The 16,657-nt window shown below is 43.2% G+C and overlaps 2 protein-coding genes across 2 annotated transcripts in view; both read right to left on the bottom strand.

The window, feature by feature from the left end:
* The window catches only part of LOC141924014 (tyrosine 3-monooxygenase-like), a 33,057-nt gene extending 30,526 nt beyond the window's left edge, over positions 1-2,531 (bottom strand). Inside the window, exons 1-2 of the mRNA XM_074825822.1 lie at positions 2,334-2,531; positions 1,237-1,411 (exon numbers count right to left, since the gene is read on the bottom strand). Coding sequence (XP_074681923.1) covers positions 1,237-1,411; positions 2,334-2,531 — 373 coding nt within the window. The remainder of the gene's footprint in view (positions 1-1,236; positions 1,412-2,333) is intronic.
* A 2,307-nt stretch (positions 2,532-4,838) lies between these two features.
* PAH (phenylalanine hydroxylase) overlaps positions 4,839-16,657 on the bottom strand; it is a 41,442-nt gene continuing 29,623 nt past the window's right edge. Inside the window, exons 9-14 of the mRNA XM_074825935.1 lie at positions 15,341-15,410; positions 13,552-13,608; positions 12,443-12,538; positions 11,977-12,110; positions 8,850-8,965; positions 4,839-8,242 (exon numbers count right to left, since the gene is read on the bottom strand). Of these exons, the coding sequence (XP_074682036.1) occupies positions 8,199-8,242; positions 8,850-8,965; positions 11,977-12,110; positions 12,443-12,538; positions 13,552-13,608; positions 15,341-15,410 (517 nt within the window). The 3' untranslated portion in view covers positions 4,839-8,198. The remainder of the gene's footprint in view (positions 8,243-8,849; positions 8,966-11,976; positions 12,111-12,442; positions 12,539-13,551; positions 13,609-15,340; positions 15,411-16,657) is intronic.

Raw genomic sequence — 16,657 nt, 5'->3', positions numbered from 1 at the left:
AAATGCTTCTCAGCTCCAAAATTTTCTTTGGATCTCCAGTTTCCCTGATGAGAATGATACCCTTTTGATATCCCCAAAGTCCCTGAGAACAGCTTGACATGGACTGTTTCTCATCACTACCCTGAAGGTGAATTTTAAGCAACACCCAAAGGTGTCCAGACAGGACTGTATTATCTAAAAGGGTCCTGAGGATATCTGCCTGGCCTCATCAAGGGTGGGAAACCTCATGGCAATTCTATATTCAGAGAATGCAACCTATGAGCTGGATCCTCAGCCTTCTCATTTATCTGGTGTAACTCTGGCATCCTCAGGATTGTATTAAAGGTCTTTAACAGCTTGTTGTACTCACCAATCCTCTACCTGCAAACAGGAAAAATACCGGTCTACCTCTGGCAAACTCACTTTTCATCCTGATGTCTGGTAGGGATGGTGACTCAAATACAGCACAGGCAGTGGAGTAGCCACTCGCAGCACTTTGCCAGGTGAAATACTGTTCCTAAAGTGCAACCTTTGAAGCTGCACAACCTCCAGACAAGCTTTTCAGATACCTGGGAAAATGCCTGATGCTCTGTTACTCCAGAGTTGGCAGAGGTTCTGTTCTCTACAGGAAGGTCATCCCCTGGTTCTCTCAACCTGCCCAGTACCTGCAGATTTTCTGCTGACCCTCTCTTCCTCTTGCACTTTGGAAGCTTCTTACAGCGTGTTGTATTTAGCCTTTTTCAGTGAAGGAGCAATCTACCTCCAGAGAGTCCTACTGGACCCAGATGACAGTAGCCAGGACACGATAAACAGACAGCTACTGCTTCTTTTAACAAAACCAATGCAATACACTACAAACAAATGAAACATTCAGACCCTCTGCTATATCATTATGTTCCCATCAAGTGTATGCGTTCACCTCAGAGCAGTCAGTTCTCTGCACAGCTCTCAGCACACAATCTTCCTGTCATTTAAGAGTTTTCAGTTTCTCCTCAGATTCTTGTTTTGCTGATCTATCCTTCTCATCTCCCTTTTTGCTGGAATGCTTTTTCTTACCTCAGTTCCACTGGCTGTGATGAGGTGCCTCTCTTTCCACACCAAGGGGAATGGACCCAGTTCAGGAAAACAGTCATGCAGTGAAGAAAAATGAAATGCACGCCTACTTTCCAGACAAATTAAAGTCCTATTATGAAGCTAAAGCTAAAAAAGTTACTCCAAAAAGAAACAGAACAGCACTAACAGGTGCATGTTTCTTACCTTTGTATTCTCTGCTAGTTTTCACATCCTCTGCTGCTCTCTTTAAGGAGGTGATAAGGACACTAACATCAGCACTGTGAACTTCACATTCAACAAAAATGTCAAGATCATCAGCAGAGTTCTTGGGCTTTTTGGCTTGTCTGGTTTCAAAGTGATGGATCTGAATTTCAAGCATCTGCAAGAGCCAGACGTTCATATGATGAAGTTTCTCCAAAGACTGAAAATCCAGGTAAGTCTAGATACACTTCTACAATGTGTTTAAAAGGGGACTAAAAGAGGTATTAACATGAAGTACATGTTAAGCAATGAAGCCTAATAATGCCCGGTTTAGAAAGAGCTAAAGTACAGGCAGAGATGAAGATTAAACACTGTAGAATTAGGTAGAGATAGATGGAGATGAAAGATGAGATACTGTTGACTGTAGCATTTTATCTGTGCAGAAAGAACAAATTAGTGGCTTGGTAACTCTTAAAACCTTGGCAGAATGAAAGCAGATCTATTGATGTATAATAACACCATAATCATTAAATAATTGCTAACAATTAAAAATAAGTAACAAATACAACACTTTTCTTTTGAGTTATTCATTTTCACAGATGAGAGTGAGCACCTGGTAGGGATATTTCAAGTGCCCAGAATATATAATGCCTGTATGATTTACAGCTCTTGTATTCTCTGTATCTCCTGCCTAATATGCAGAGAAAATTCATTGGCTTCTAACAGCCCCACAACCTGAGTGCTTGAAATGCTGGCTTGTTATTTAGTTGTGGCTGGATACCACAACTGCTAGAAAGAAATAATAGATTACTATCTGCTCTAAACAGCCCTTACATAAAATGATGATTCTTCTAAATGACTGTGTCCAGCTGCTCCCTCCCTCCAGACCACTCTCCTTCTTCAACTGGAGAGGCCAGCCAACCTCTCTGAACAGCTGTAGCAAAACAGGGACAATGAGAAAGGAGGAAGGCAGGTGGAGGTGTAAGTCAGGCAGGGAGCAGAAGAAGGGTGAGAAAGGGTGAGATGCAGAGCGGGAAAGGTGGAGGCAATAGATACAGAAGAGAGGGCTCAGTGGAGGAAGGGAATAGTGAGGTCTGTACCTCGAAGACTCTGACTGCCTTAGAGAGTTCAATCTTCCTCACGTTGCAGAGGGTGAGGGTCAGGATGACAGTGGCTCTGCTATCCTCGCTATTGGATTCCAGGCTGCCTTGCCTGTTCAGTGACTCTATGCCATGCATCTCTTTCTCCTTGCTGGCCTCTTCCTTTTGGCCTGAGATCCCCACCAAGTCAGCCTTCATTGGGAGACAAGGGAGTGGATTGCAATTGCCAGGTGTTGAGTGGAAACTGCCTGAGGATGTGAGTGCTTCTCCCAGAGCAGTGGCCAGGGGATGTGGTGGGAGTGGAGATGCAGTGCGTCTATGTGGGTGGTGAGATCAGAGCTGCCAGACAGCAGTTGAAGCAAGCCGGTTTCTACTGTGTTCGGTGTAGGAACATTTATGTTGGCCATGCCAGACACATCAAGGGAAACCGCCTGCGTAGGATATGCGCAAGAGCACAAGATAACCCTCCTCCTCTGAGTAACTTCAAAGCGCAGCCCTCCTGCTCTGTTTGAAGGTGCCTGCAAGCTGTTCAACCCTGGAGATGGGCTCCTTTGTGGGAAGGCAATTAGCCTGAACCCCATTTACATCTCTCAGTCTGGGTTGCCCTGCACAATGCCCTTCCTCCCCACCCTTTCTTACCTCACTGGGGCCCTCTCTGCATTGACCATGCCCCCAGGGAACCAAAGGGGTCTTCCCCCAAACCCTATCCAGAGACCTGATCCAGAGTCAAAGTTCATTGACTGCTTCTGAGCTTTTACTGCCCACAGGATCTGACCGAGCTGAGTGCTGCCCCCAGGCTAAATTCCTCTGCTGGAACTTGTTTCTGTCATGAATTTATTTCCAGTGAAGTAGACTCCCAAAAAACCTGAGTCACACCTTTCTCACCTCTGGCAGAGCAAGTTCAAGGGGGATTCAGCTCTGGTCCTGCCAGAGCATGGCATCCCTTGACATCCACCGACATGTTCCAGCTACAGTGTGCTGGAGCCCCTGTGAAGTCATCCTGCAGGCTCACAGAGAAGATCACCTCTCCATCCTCCCTTTGCAGATGGAGCCATCTCTGATGCACCCTTTAGCTGATCCTGCCTGGGTCACAAACCCCAGTGACATATTGCTCTTGTCTCCTCCCTGGCCGGAGAAGATAAAGACAGCACAAACAAATTTTGTTCTCCAGAGACCATGACAACACCCTGTTTCCCCTCGGCCCAAGACTGGGAAGGTCTCGCTTTCCCCCTCTATTGCCTGGCGGAGACAGACAAACCCCGGGTGAATTTTGGATCACGGTGCCCAGGAGGCAGGTCTCAGCGTCCTGAGGAGCACGGGCGCACCCAGACCTCGGGCGCTGGGGGCTTTGCCGGGGGCGGCGAGCGCTGGCCCGGAAGGGGCCGCCCCGGCCGGGCCCGGCGCCGCCCGCGGGCAGGGCAGGGCGGGGCGCTGTCCGCGGTGCTGAACCCGGCCCCCTCCGCGCCGCGGGCCCCTCCGCTCCGCGGGCGGCCGCGGGCCCCCCACCCCCGCCCAGGGGGCTCCGGGAGGGCAAGGGGGCACTTCAGAGGCAGCTGAACTGCAGCTGAAAACGGAACGGGGCGGAGGAGAAGAAGTGGGATTTAAGGGGGGCAAAGGCTCTTCCCACTCCCACCTTCCCTCAGCAGTGGCGGCAAGGCTGGGCGCAGGAGAATAAACCGAGCTGGGTCTGACTATCTGAGTCCAAACTGGGCCTCTCCCATGAAGGGTGGGTGCATGCATCCCCACATCCAGGCCACAGGCATGGCACAAACAACAAATGGCACAAGGTCTCCTAGTCCAGCTACATGTGGACATGTAGGTGAAAGCCTAAGGGTTCAAGATGCATGATTAAGGCACTGGTCACAAATACTGGCAGAGCAGGGACGTCAGGGCCCTATGGCTGTCTTTATGCTCTAGTGTCAGAGTCCCATCTCTATACATTTGTACATGGTTCTGTGTATAAACTGAGGTTTCGCTATAGAGCCAGATTGGACTCACCAGCCAGTGTGATAGTTGGAGCAGCATAGGCAGAGCTTACAGCACAGCTTTGCAGCCCACTGCAGAACCAGCACAGAGAGCCCTGGTTCTCAAGGTGGTGAAATATCCTTGCCCAGCCAGTGGGCACTCCAATAACACCTTTAATCCATGGACAAGCCCAGGAAGGCCTCTGCTGAGACATCCCAGAGTCCTGCTTTCAGCACTTTTTGGAACCTCTAGCAGTGCAGAAGCAGAGGTCTCAGGCTGGGTGCTGCAGTTTAAAGGTCTATCCAAGGACCGGAGCACATTGTGTTATCCTTTCCCAAGGGGACAGGCAGCTTCTCCTTGCAGAAGGTGGGACTCTCCTACCCCAAGAGTAGAAACCCTGTCTCATGCAGCTCCCAGGGATGGGTGTTTTAAAAGGCTGTGGCTAATCACCACAAACAAAACAACCTGCCTGTTTTTGATCTGTTACCATCACAGATATCTCCACCCTGTATGAGCACACTGCAATTCATCTGAGATGGATACAGCATTAATATTTCTGTTTATTTAGGTTATTTTAAATGGTTACATTTGAACATCAAAAAAGTCTTCTCTGCCAACTGCCAGCATGGTTTGAAGCAGTAAATATACAGATTTTAAAAGAATGCATTCCTGTGGATTCTCCCTGTGCTAAATAATCCTCTTTCAATAATTTCTGCATCCTTTGGGGAATAAAGTGTCCCTTCTCCGAGTCTGCTGTCAGATCTAGGCATCTTAAGACACTCAGAGGAGACCACCTCCCTGTGTAAACTGTGCTGGGAAGCCCTCCTTCCATCACCATCACTGACCTTGGCCAAGGTCACTGAAAAGGAAAAGGGCCTCATGAAAGGGCTTCTCTGATACCTGAAACAGAGCTGGAAATAGGGACATTAAGAAATGTGATCATAGTGGGATAGAAGAGAGGAAGATTACTTAAAAGATAAACTTGGGATAGGTTAGTCAAAGTAGCATACAAAGATGTACAAAGTATGCAAAGGTAGGACAGTCAAAGCTTTGCTCTATTTCTAGGTAATTACACACAGCAAGAGATTTTTTTTAACATTAGTTTCATGAACTTTTCTGGATGAGTTGTAGTCAACCAGTGCAAGACAGCCTTTTTTTGAGTTGGAGCACACCTCAAATGGGCATTCTCCCCTAGCTGGGTATTTAATTCTGATTGACCTGTGTGGTTACCTTACAGAGAGGAGTTGCACTAGACAGAATGCAAAAAGCATTTTGCTACACAACTTTAGTTTTCTTTAAGTATGGAAATAAGAAGTACTATTTAAAATGCAACTTATTTGTACTATTTAAAGCACATATGCACAAGCTAATTTGTTCTGCAAGAAAATCTGCTTTCAGTATATTCCCTCTGCTTTTAAAATACTGAGCATTGAACTTTGTCTCATCTATCAGTCTTGCTGAACAGCTATGTTATGCTGCTTTGGCTGGAGTTATTGCTCATTTAAACCTGCATTAAGGGACACAGAATCAGACATGTGGCATCAATACTCTTTGACCATTCCACTTGCACATAAAAGACAACCATGAATCCTGGGTTCTCAATATCACTATAGATTTACTGCTGTTGTCACTCATAACAACAGCCAGAAGCAGAGGAGCTTGGAAAGCTGTCTGAGGATTAGTCTGAAAGACTTCACCCTTGGGATGAAATTGTCTCTTTGTGCTACACAGTTACTTTATGGGTCCTATTATATTAAGAGAGAAAAATATGGGCTACTTTCACACTGAAAATACATGCCAAGCGGGATTGAAAGATCTACGCAGACATTGTCATGAGAAAAAAAAAAAAAAAAAAGGGAAGAAAAAAGATACAGAGATAAAAAAGCTTACTTCAAAGCACCAAAATGATACCATTTTGCATAAGTATATGTCTATTGAAAAGGGTTCCAGCTGGTATCCTTAGATTAATGTTATTACCCACCATAAATATAATGGAAACAGCTGTACTTTCTATCTTCCTAAAGGATGATGTTACATTAAAGCTCCATTGATTTTCAAACTATAAATACAAGAGTAGATAGTAGGTATGAGACTCATGAACTTTCAAATCCCTCTCCATCTTTGGATCTTCTAACAGAAATGTGACTCCTGAATCATGTTAGTATCATGATGCATAATTATTTCAAACTGGAAATACTGTTCTGGTTTGCTTTGCTCCATTCTGTTCCAATGTACAAGCGCTGATCTCCTTCTTCCTTCAACTAGGCAGCTACAGGGAGGCATTATACAATGTGGACCAGTCCAGAAGGGCATTTAGCTGATTTGAGTGAAAGTTATTGGATAAAATACAGAAATAACTTCCTGAACAGCAAAGCTCTTCTCTCTCCATGGCTCAGCCATTGGGTTAAGCTGGAATCACCCTTGCTTCCATTTGCTGTCTCAGTTGAGCTATACTCCAGGAAGAATAAAACTGCTTTCACCAAAAAAAGGGAGATTAAGGTTCAAGTGGGAGAAGGAAGGAGTCTCTAAAAAGTATCATGATTTAGGAGCTGTCTTGTAAGACATCATGTTTGGGTTTGAATGCACTCAGACTGGGACACAGCTAACACAGGTCTTCCACAGCTTTGGTGGCGGGGTCTAGCCACAGATACAGTGAGTTAGGAGTTGGAAGACTCTGATGTCTTCAACTGCATTTTAAGAACCACTTCCTCATTTCCAAGGTGCTGGTATCCACCTTCTGGACTGTGAGTCCAGAAAGTTAGGAAACACCTTGTAGCAGTGCTGAATAAAACACTCTCAGAGAAGGACACACACAACACAAGGTAGCCTTCCCACATGAGCCTTCCACAGTGAGTAGCTGTGGAGCTATTGAGAGAGGTGTCCCTTTTCCATAAGCTGTCAGGTCCTCAATCAGCTCTGAATCCATGGCATTACACAACATCACAGACAGCACAGCTCTGAGACTGGACTAATAAGGCCTTGATGCCCTGCTAAAACATCTGCATGGCTTCTTGTTTGCACAAATCATTGACAAACTGACCTCACATCCAACTGCAAAAAGTCACACAGACTTGCCTTTAGGTAACTCTCCTCTGAAGGGGCTTTTTTGTGGGTACTGTACTGAGGCAGAGACTCCATGCTCTGGATAAGCAGTCTCAGTGCCTTGCTGAGGGACTCTGCAACCCAATGACATATCACAACATACAGCGTTCTTGACTTGCACAAACCTTTTTGGGATCAGTGCTTGTGCAAATACAGTGTATTTATACATGGTGATCAATCTTTGTTAATGAGGCTGCAGCATACTTGCTGTCCTTTCTGCTAATGGCAGCATCACATTTTTAGGAAAAAAAATAGTATTTCAGGATAGAGGTGCTTGTGTGTAAAAGTAGAGGTACAGAGGGCCAAACAGTATATGTATACCCCCTGAAAGGTGTAGAGTTTGGGACTCCATGGGAACCTTACACAAATGTGTGGGACCGAGGGGAGAATGACTGTGGGAGAAAGCAAGGTGGATTAGTCTGTTAGTCATTGATATCCTGTCCCTGGGCCCAGGGTGGTAATGCAACCTCACAGCTGCAGCAGAATATAGCACTGCATGGCAGAGATCTCCTTCTGCTAACCTTGGGCACAAGAGTTATGGAGGCTTTCCCCAGATTCCCAGAACTAAGGTCATATTTATGCATTAGTGAGAGAAAATGGATTAGTGTCTGAAGGCCAAAAGAGTCAAGTGTCACCTGCAGATGTCTATTTCTCTCCTAATCTATAGTAATTAAGATATATAACATATGCATTCATGCAGTACACAGGAAGATAATAGACTGAGGCTAGTTGAAGACTGGTATTTGCACATGGCAGCTTCTATTCAGTAGCCAGTGATTAGCAAGTTACAGCAAATCTTCATTTTATCTTCTGGAGGGCATTGCAAAGGATCCCCATCTCACCTGCAAAGGAAACAATCAGAGAAGTTAATTCTACATCTAGCTCATGTCTAACACTCCTGTATGTATTCACCCTTTATATTTATGCCCTGAAAGAATAAGGTGAGCAAAGAAGTGCTGGATTGGACACGTTTATTAGGGTCTTACTGGAGTAACATCTGCAGAGTCAGCCCTTTGCCTTCATCAGCCATACAAGGATGGCTCACAGGATCAGGGGTGCTGGCTTTCAGCAGTGGTAGGGGGGGGAAAGTATCAGGAAGAAGGCTAGAATGGCAAAAGGAAATGTAATTAAAGCCAAGCTTTTCCTTTTCTTCCTTACTGAGAACAGCTAGAGCCACACATCAGAATCCATCACAAGGCCTTCTGGCCTTTCCTAGCACCTCCACTAAAACTAGGTATTTCAGAGGTAGCAAACTCCAGTCAAGTGGAAATGCTATTTTCAAACTTGACTAGAATTAAGAAGCAGTTTTTGCACCAGAAAGGAGATGTGTGCTGCTTTATCTTTGTCAGGCTCAGCACATTAAATGCAACCAGATGAAATCTGCTTTGTGGTTGATATTTCTGATCCAAGTTTTAAGGAATTCAAGGTAACAAATCTGTAGTTCCTTACTATTGATAGTGTCAGCTAAGTTCTTCAGCTGCTTTGCATTGTCCAAGACTTCAATCCTCTGGGTGTAGGGGTTGTACCGAACAGAGAAAGGACGAGGGATCGTTTGAGCAAATTTCCTGAGGCAAAAATACAAAAACACATACAAACTTGAAAAGATCCTTTTTTCAGTAACTCACTCTTTTCCTAGTGTGTACATTTGTTGGTGAGGGGAATAAGAAAATCTACAAGAGGAAATAACTGAAATTCCTGCCAAGTAATCTGAGACCTACAGCATTCTGTAACATGCTTGAAGCTGCATTTGTCCTTACCACCTTTGTTTTTTTCTGAACAGGACTAATTATGCTATTGGCATGGGAACACTGCTCCTGGTATAGGTCAACTATGTAGCTATTGAGATCTGCCAAACTTCAAAACCTCATTTTCCTTTCAGTAATGCAAAATATAGGAATTCTGATCCAAGTCTGCAATTTATGGAAAATAAAGTCAAGTACCTATGCCATCCTGGCATACCAAGGAACAAACAGAGTGTTAACTTCTGGCCTGGTTGGTAGTGGCTTCTAAATCATTGTAAAGATAGGAGATAGTCAGTGGAGTGAAGCAGAATTCTTGCCACCCCTTATTTGCAGCCTTCCCTTCTGCAAAATAGTTAATTCTGTGGCAGAAGCATTAAGGTTTTGGTATCTTGGGAAAACATTAATTTGCATAACCACAGAACTGTGGAAAGGAGGACTCTGAATGGGATGAGATGGTCAGAGCTATTGTTCCAGGCTCCTTGTAGACCCCAGCAGGATACTGGTTTATATATCTGCTTTGGATTACTGAAGTTATTGCTGAAAAAGGAAGGGAAGCACGCAGGAGTTGATTATGGAGCCCCACTATACAGACTGTGACTCAGCATGGTAAATCCCATATGCCCAGAACAGTGGAATATGCTGGATGCCACCTCCACATTGCTCCCTCAGTTTAGTCCTAATTATTATCAGCTAAGGCCATTGTCTCAAATCGAGTTCAGTGTGAGCATGCCACAAGGTGGGACAGTGGAAAAAATTATGTTGGCTATGATGAAAATGCTTAGTGGCATCAGTCCAGTTTTGGTAAGAGGAGAGATCCACATTAGAAGACAGTCTTCCTAAATCTCAGCTGAAGGTAAGATCTTAGGAGATGAGTGCCTTAAGCTGAAATATTTTAGGTCAACCTCAGAATAATTTTTAAGGGAGATTTTCTAGTGCACACAAATACACATGTCCAGGTGCAAGCCACGAACACAGGCACTGGGCCAACACCCAGACGTTTATTTCAGTTTAACCACTTTTCCAATTTGGTCATTGAAACAAAAAAAAGAAGCTCCAAGATAGTTTGTATAGAGTAAGACAGCATCTTCCACTTTCTCAAGGAACTTGCTGCTCAGTTAGCGAAGTATACAGAGAAGATAGAAACTGTGTGCAGGATATTAGTAACACAAACCAGAAGAGAAGGCCATCTTTCTCAGGTGTTAGCCCAGAGAAAAGGCCAGAAGGAGATGCTGCAGGCTTATGATGACTGAGGAAGCAGCAGGGGAGGTAGCTAGGAAGATCTTGGAGCTGGGGAGCCTGGGACTGCAGAATATCTTGGGTGTCAGTATGTGTTTATCTGTGAATCAGGGAGAGAGAGAGAGAGAGAGAGAGAGAGAAGAGACTGCAGGTCTGAGACAAGTCCCTGTGTGGCATCTCTAAATGAAAAATTTGTTGAGCGTGAACCAAGGCTAACCCCCAGTGGCTTGGCTAACATCCAGAAATATGGTGGTGGTTTTTTTAAACAGAAATAGAAATATTGTTGTGAGGTGGAACCCAAGCTGAACCCCAAACACAGTCTGAGCCATTCCTGTTTCAAGAACCAGAACTGAACTTGGACCATTATTTCAAAGTCTTGTTGAACTGGAACTGAATCTGTATTTGAGTCACAGATGACTGAAAGATTTACTGTGTACCCCTGTAGTCTTGTAAACACACTGCTGGTAACAAGCTTGAGGCTCTGTATTAAGCTAACCACACAGGCCTCGGGATTGGGGTTATTAGTCTTGCTTGGAGTTTTGTTTAGCTGTAATAACAATTGTCTAATGACCATGTAACTATTACCTAATTTGTTTTAGCTTTGCTTAATTCTGAATAATTGTGTGCTATAATGCCTGTCGTTAATAATTTTTATATAGGCAGGAAAAGCAAGTAGTTACGCTGTACATAGCGAACTAAGTCTGATCCTAAAGTAATGCAGCATAAAGGAGTACCAGCATGGACTGATAACAGAGGTCTTAAAGGCGTGAGCATAGGATGATGCTGGTGGTCCCTAGGCTATCAATATCTCCCCGCTGATCAAATATTCACAGTAAAGTAAACTTAGGAGCTGAGAAAAAAAGAGTTTTAGAGGAAACAAAAGGGACAAAGAAAAGATATTTAATATAAATAGTAAAGTCAGAAGTAACACAGATTTGCAGACCAATGTAGGAAGAGCAAGATGTAAAACACATTAGGAAACATAAAAATGGCCCTGAGGAAACCTGGGCCTTAGGAGGAAGAAAGAAAACATCAACACCATCCACCTCCTCACAAAAGAGAGAAAGAAACTCCATTCATTAACATCACAGCCCTGCTCTGAAGACCTCAGGATGCAGATTACTTGACTACTGCACCCCCCACCACCAGACTGAAACTGATTTAAGACACAAAAGAATCTGTAAGGGTGAGCATAACTTCAGAGGAAAAGGAGTAGATATAGGAAAAAATTTTGTACAAGAATTTTTAACTATAGTTAAAACAAGAGACTTGCTTTGTACTAGTTAGCTAGCTTTGACCCTAGTGTTAATAACATTGCAATTGGACTAATAATTTTTTTTTTGTTGCATTTTGGTTATACAGATGAAACACTTGATTAGACTAATCACAAATTCTTGGCTTCATGTATAAGGTATGTTCCCCTTATTAACCATCATAAGATTTTAAGTGTAACAACTGCTTAGTCTCTTTAAGCATTGCACAATTTTTTCTAGTGCCTCTCAAAACATTACTGTCAACCCAAGACCTCTTATGGCAATGGGATCCACTGTATTGGCAATGGACAAGAAATTGGGTCTTCTGTGAAATGACTGGATTACCTTAGCTTTTCTTTTGCATCTTTAAAACTTTCAGCAACATAATAAACAGGCTGGAACTCAGTAACAGGGTACTTCTGCACAGCAGTCTTCTCCAGGACAAGAGGCTGAATCTCAGGCTTACTTGATAAACAATACTATGAGCAAAAAATATAAGAAATTTATTTCAGTTAAAAAGTGCTTGAATTTGCTGTGAAAGAAATATAAAGCTACTGAATGCAACCCAGTTTCAGACAGGAAAGAGTTGCTCCTGTGGAATACAATGACAATGTCACTTACTCGGAAAGAGGAGGTATGAGTCCCCTGTGTGTGTATACACTGACACATTTATTAGAGCTCCTCAATGAAGTATGACATTTCATGCTACTTCTATGAATAAAGTACAAAGCAAAATAAGGATCTGAAGACATTCAGAAGATAAATTTGAGCTATTATAAACATCTTTGAAATGTTGTTTTATAGGACACACCTGCAGCTCCCCAAATGAAGACAGCAGCCCCGCACCATATGCCTTGAGTGAATCACCTTCCTTACATAGTCCAAACTCCACCGTAAACCAATAAACCTGGCAAGAAAAGTAGACAGAAGCATATGATTCCTTGATCAAAAAGAGTAGGTGCACATTATTGATTTGGATACATTTGGAGTTTACATTTCTGTTTAAAATGTTGCCGTGTGTCAAATATCAACTGTATAAATACAATAAATGACCTCACAGACTGAAATTCTTCTCCTGGAAGGACACAGTGCTAGACTCAGTGTGCCTGCAAATCAGTTCAGTTCCCTGACAAACACAGTTGTGTTTTACTGTGCTTACATTTGTCAGCAGAGCAGAGACAATGAAACTATAGCAATAAAATTTCCTTTTGGCTGGCCAACCCAGCCGAAGTTTGAACCTTAGTTGATAGAAGTTTGTGTCCTGCTTCACACAGAGGGTGTCTAGCTGCAGCAGCAGGAGAGCGAATGGGCTGTTAGTGCAATATTGAAGGAAGATGGTGTGTGGCCTAACCTGATTTCTTGGTCTGTCATTCTGAAGGGACTCCTGCTCTGGCTCAAAGAACTACCTCATCTATCAGAAGCAGCAAAGATGGTGCAATGCTTTGCCCAGGTGAGTTGATGCTCAGGACACTAATCTCATAGGGGTATCTTTGTTTTTGTTTGAAGTTTGCAACTCAGAAGTCTCAGAGTAGGATTCAGCTGAGCCACATGGACTGCAGAGGACATTATCTGCCTGACAGGGTGGAAGAGAAGAGACACTTGCAGGTAGAACAGCTACTGAAGCTGCTTCCTGAAATTTCCTGTGGGGATGTAGTAACATGTAATCTCTTCTTGCTCAATATGTTTGTGCTGGAGGAAATCTTGTCTGGGCTTCTGTGTTTAATCACAACTGTCACTTTGAATAAGGGGTGCCAAAGCTATTTTCCTTTAATGCAACTGTTTCAGGGTGGGGTTTTCCAACCATGAACTTCAGTCTGTTCCCATTCAACTCTATGGGAGTTCTATCAGTGACTTCAGTGGCAGCAGAATTAAGACAACACAGGGCGCTTTGGAAAACTGAGCCCTCATTTATTAAATTACCGTAGCAAGTTTCTCGATGAAATCATCCGGAGCTCCCAGAGATGCCAGTCCAATTTCCTGTAACAATAAACCATTATTCTTCAAGCTGTTTATTGCAAACATTCTTCCTGTCTCTTCTTATGTAATTTTTCGCATTTTAAATGTTACCATCGCTTACTACCACACACAAATGTTTACAGAACATGTTCCTATCGTGCAACATCAATTTTAAACCAGAAATCTCTCCAGAAATGAACAAAGGGTCTTGTCCAAATGTCATTTACAAGGCATGATCCTTTGTGCCTGTTACAAAGCCCATTGAGGTCAAATAAAATTTTCCTCTCTATTTGACAGGCTTTTGGTCAAGTCTACAATACACATCTGAGAGAATGATACGGTCAAAAGGAGGTAAATCAATCACACCCACACATCTCAAATATTCCTCTTTGTTTTGATGGGCCCTGATTGCAGAAGTTTTCCTGGAGCCTTGAATGAGTTATATTTTTTGAATGACAGGGCACGATTTGAAAGAGCTTATTCATACCTTGGGAGCTAATGGAGACTTTCCCAAAGGCATGCAATAGCTGGATTCAGAGGACAACCACACAAGACTGTATATAACCAGGTTCCTTTCGCAGTTTGCTCCAGTGAGGACTGCACAGTAGAAAAATCAGAGCACCCCACACACACGTACCAAAAGCATGGAAGCAGCCATGACCATGTCAAATCCTAATAAGCCAAGGTGCAGTAGGGCTTATCTTGAAGGAAACCCCAGTTCTCTGAAAGGGCAGAGCCTGAAGGCAATACTGAGTGGTTACAAACTACATCAGGCTGACTTTCATCTTTTGAGCAGGATGTTACATCAAGTCCATTTCCTCCCTTCCTTCCTTCCTTCCTTCCTTCCTTCCTTCCTTCCTTCCTTCCTTCCTTCCTTCCTTCCTTCCTTCCTTCCTTCCTTCCTTCCTTCCTTCCTTCCTTCCTTCCTTCCTTCCATCATTCTTTCTGTCTCTCTTTTTCTTTCCCTTCTTGTCTTGATTTTTCTTTCTTTTCTTTTTTCCCTTTTTTCCCTTTTTTCCTTTTTTGCTTCTTGTCTGTTCTTTCTTTCTTTCTTTCTTTCTTTCTTTCTTTCTTTCTTTCTTTCTTTCTTTCTTTCTTTCTTTCTTTCTTTCTTTCTTTCTTTCTTTCTTTCTTTCTTTCTTTCTTTCTTTCTTTCTTTCTTTCTTTCTTTCTTTCTTTCTTTCTTTCTGACTTTTCTGTCTTTGTCTTTCCATGTTTTCTGGTAAGATGCAGCCAAAAGTTTACTCCTTCACTGAGGTTTGGCTTCTTTTCAGAGACGTTAACACTACTAAAGAGAAAGCTCCTCTCCAGCCTTCTCCCATGCTTGCAGCTGGGACAGTTCCTCACTTTACTCAGCCTCCTCTGTGGCTTCAATAGAAAACAAAAAAAATCTCCACTTTCCCTAACATTTGGACTGCATGGTCGGGCAATAATTCATCTGACTCATGAGCCATTTAATTTAGCTCAGAAGGATCAACATCTTCAAAAAGGTTTTTAGATGATGGCTTTGAAAAGGGTTTGCCTGTAAAAAAACAACTCACACAAGACAGACATTTGGAGTTTGAGTGTATGAGTTCACCTAAGTGATTTGTGTCAAGATTTCAAGCAACAAATAAATCAGCCTCAGCCACTCTTAAACAGTATGCTTAAAGGTGAATCCACCCCACCCCTCATAGCTCTTGGTTCATCCTCTGAATTACTTAGTCTCTGGTGTGTTCAATTATATAAATAGTATAACCACTGAGTAACTTACCTGGGAAAACTGAGCAAAACTGGGATCAGCAAAAAGAGGCACATGTCCTAGCAGCTCATGGCAAATATCACTGCAGGAAAACATGACATCTGAATAACTTTAATTCAGGAAAAGTCCAGCAATGCTGGATGAATGCCATAGAGTCAGCACATGGTCAAGAGTGCAGTGCATCTGCTCCTGCCAGCAAATAATGCTCAAGTCTCACAGGAAAATATTTTGCTCTAAAATTATTCTTGTGATGGAAACTCTTGCACACTCCAGAGTTTTCAGTGCTTTTACCATCATACATCCCTCAGAGGAAGGCTGATATATTATTTGTTTTTCCTTATGGAAGAAAACCATCCATTCAACTGTCTGCCCCACTCAGGAAGGCCAGAAAGAAATCACCCCACCAAAGAGAACATGGACTTTTCAGTCTCAAGGACAAGAAACCTCTTTAGATGAAGTTCAGGCTACTACAACAATTCACCATGGTGTCAACATATAACTCAGATCTCAACTCTAGTCCCTGTTCATGTCCGCAGCCTCCCAGTATGAGGTGGAAACTCGCCCTTCCTCAGGTAGGATTATTTTCATCACAAGCTGAAGTTGGCAGCTGGACAGGCATGTTTGGGAAAGAACTCACCTAGGGACTGCTAGATTTTTCAAAGACAGAGAAGTGATTTGTTAAGATGGAAAGGGGAGAAGAATAAGATGGTCCCAGGAGGGCCAGGTCTGTGGAAGACATTTCAGTCTGGCTTTGTGCAAGATGAGAATGGGGTGAGCAGGGAGGAAAAACAGAATAATGAGGGGTAGAAAAATGGAGGGGAAAAGGAGGATGTGGGAAGAAGTAAGACCAAAAAAATGGTATGGGAGAAGAAGAAGAATTGCAAAAATATAAAGTAGAGGAAGAAAACTGTTTTGAAAACAAGTGGAAAACCACATTGGACAGGGACAGAGAGAAACATTACAGCATAAAACTGAAACAGAGAAGGGATCAATGATCTGGTCTTCCTCTATCTTGCTGCCAGAAGCTTGCTTGAAACATGTTGAGTCATTGCTGCACTAAATTTCACACCACTGTTTGGGTGCTAATAGCTAAGCTAAATGCCTTTGTACACTGCTCTCTCATGTCCCAGCCACCATGCAAGCATGCCTTCAGTAGCAAAACTGTCTCATCTGTCCCATAAGAACTTGCAGAAGAGGATGCAGCTTGTTAAAAAGACTAGAAATCTTCTGAAAGAGTTTTCAGAGGAGAGCAGTCGCTTGGCTGCTCTTCATTAGCTCTGTTCCCAGGAGTGCTTCAGAATCCCACATGGTTATTATCAGTTGGGCTGA

This window comes from Strix aluco, chromosome 5 (assembly GCF_031877795.1).
Source record: "Strix aluco isolate bStrAlu1 chromosome 5, bStrAlu1.hap1, whole genome shotgun sequence".
NCBI lineage: Eukaryota > Metazoa > Chordata > Aves > Strigiformes > Strigidae > Strix > Strix aluco.
This window is presented reverse-complemented; position numbering and strand designations above follow the sequence as displayed.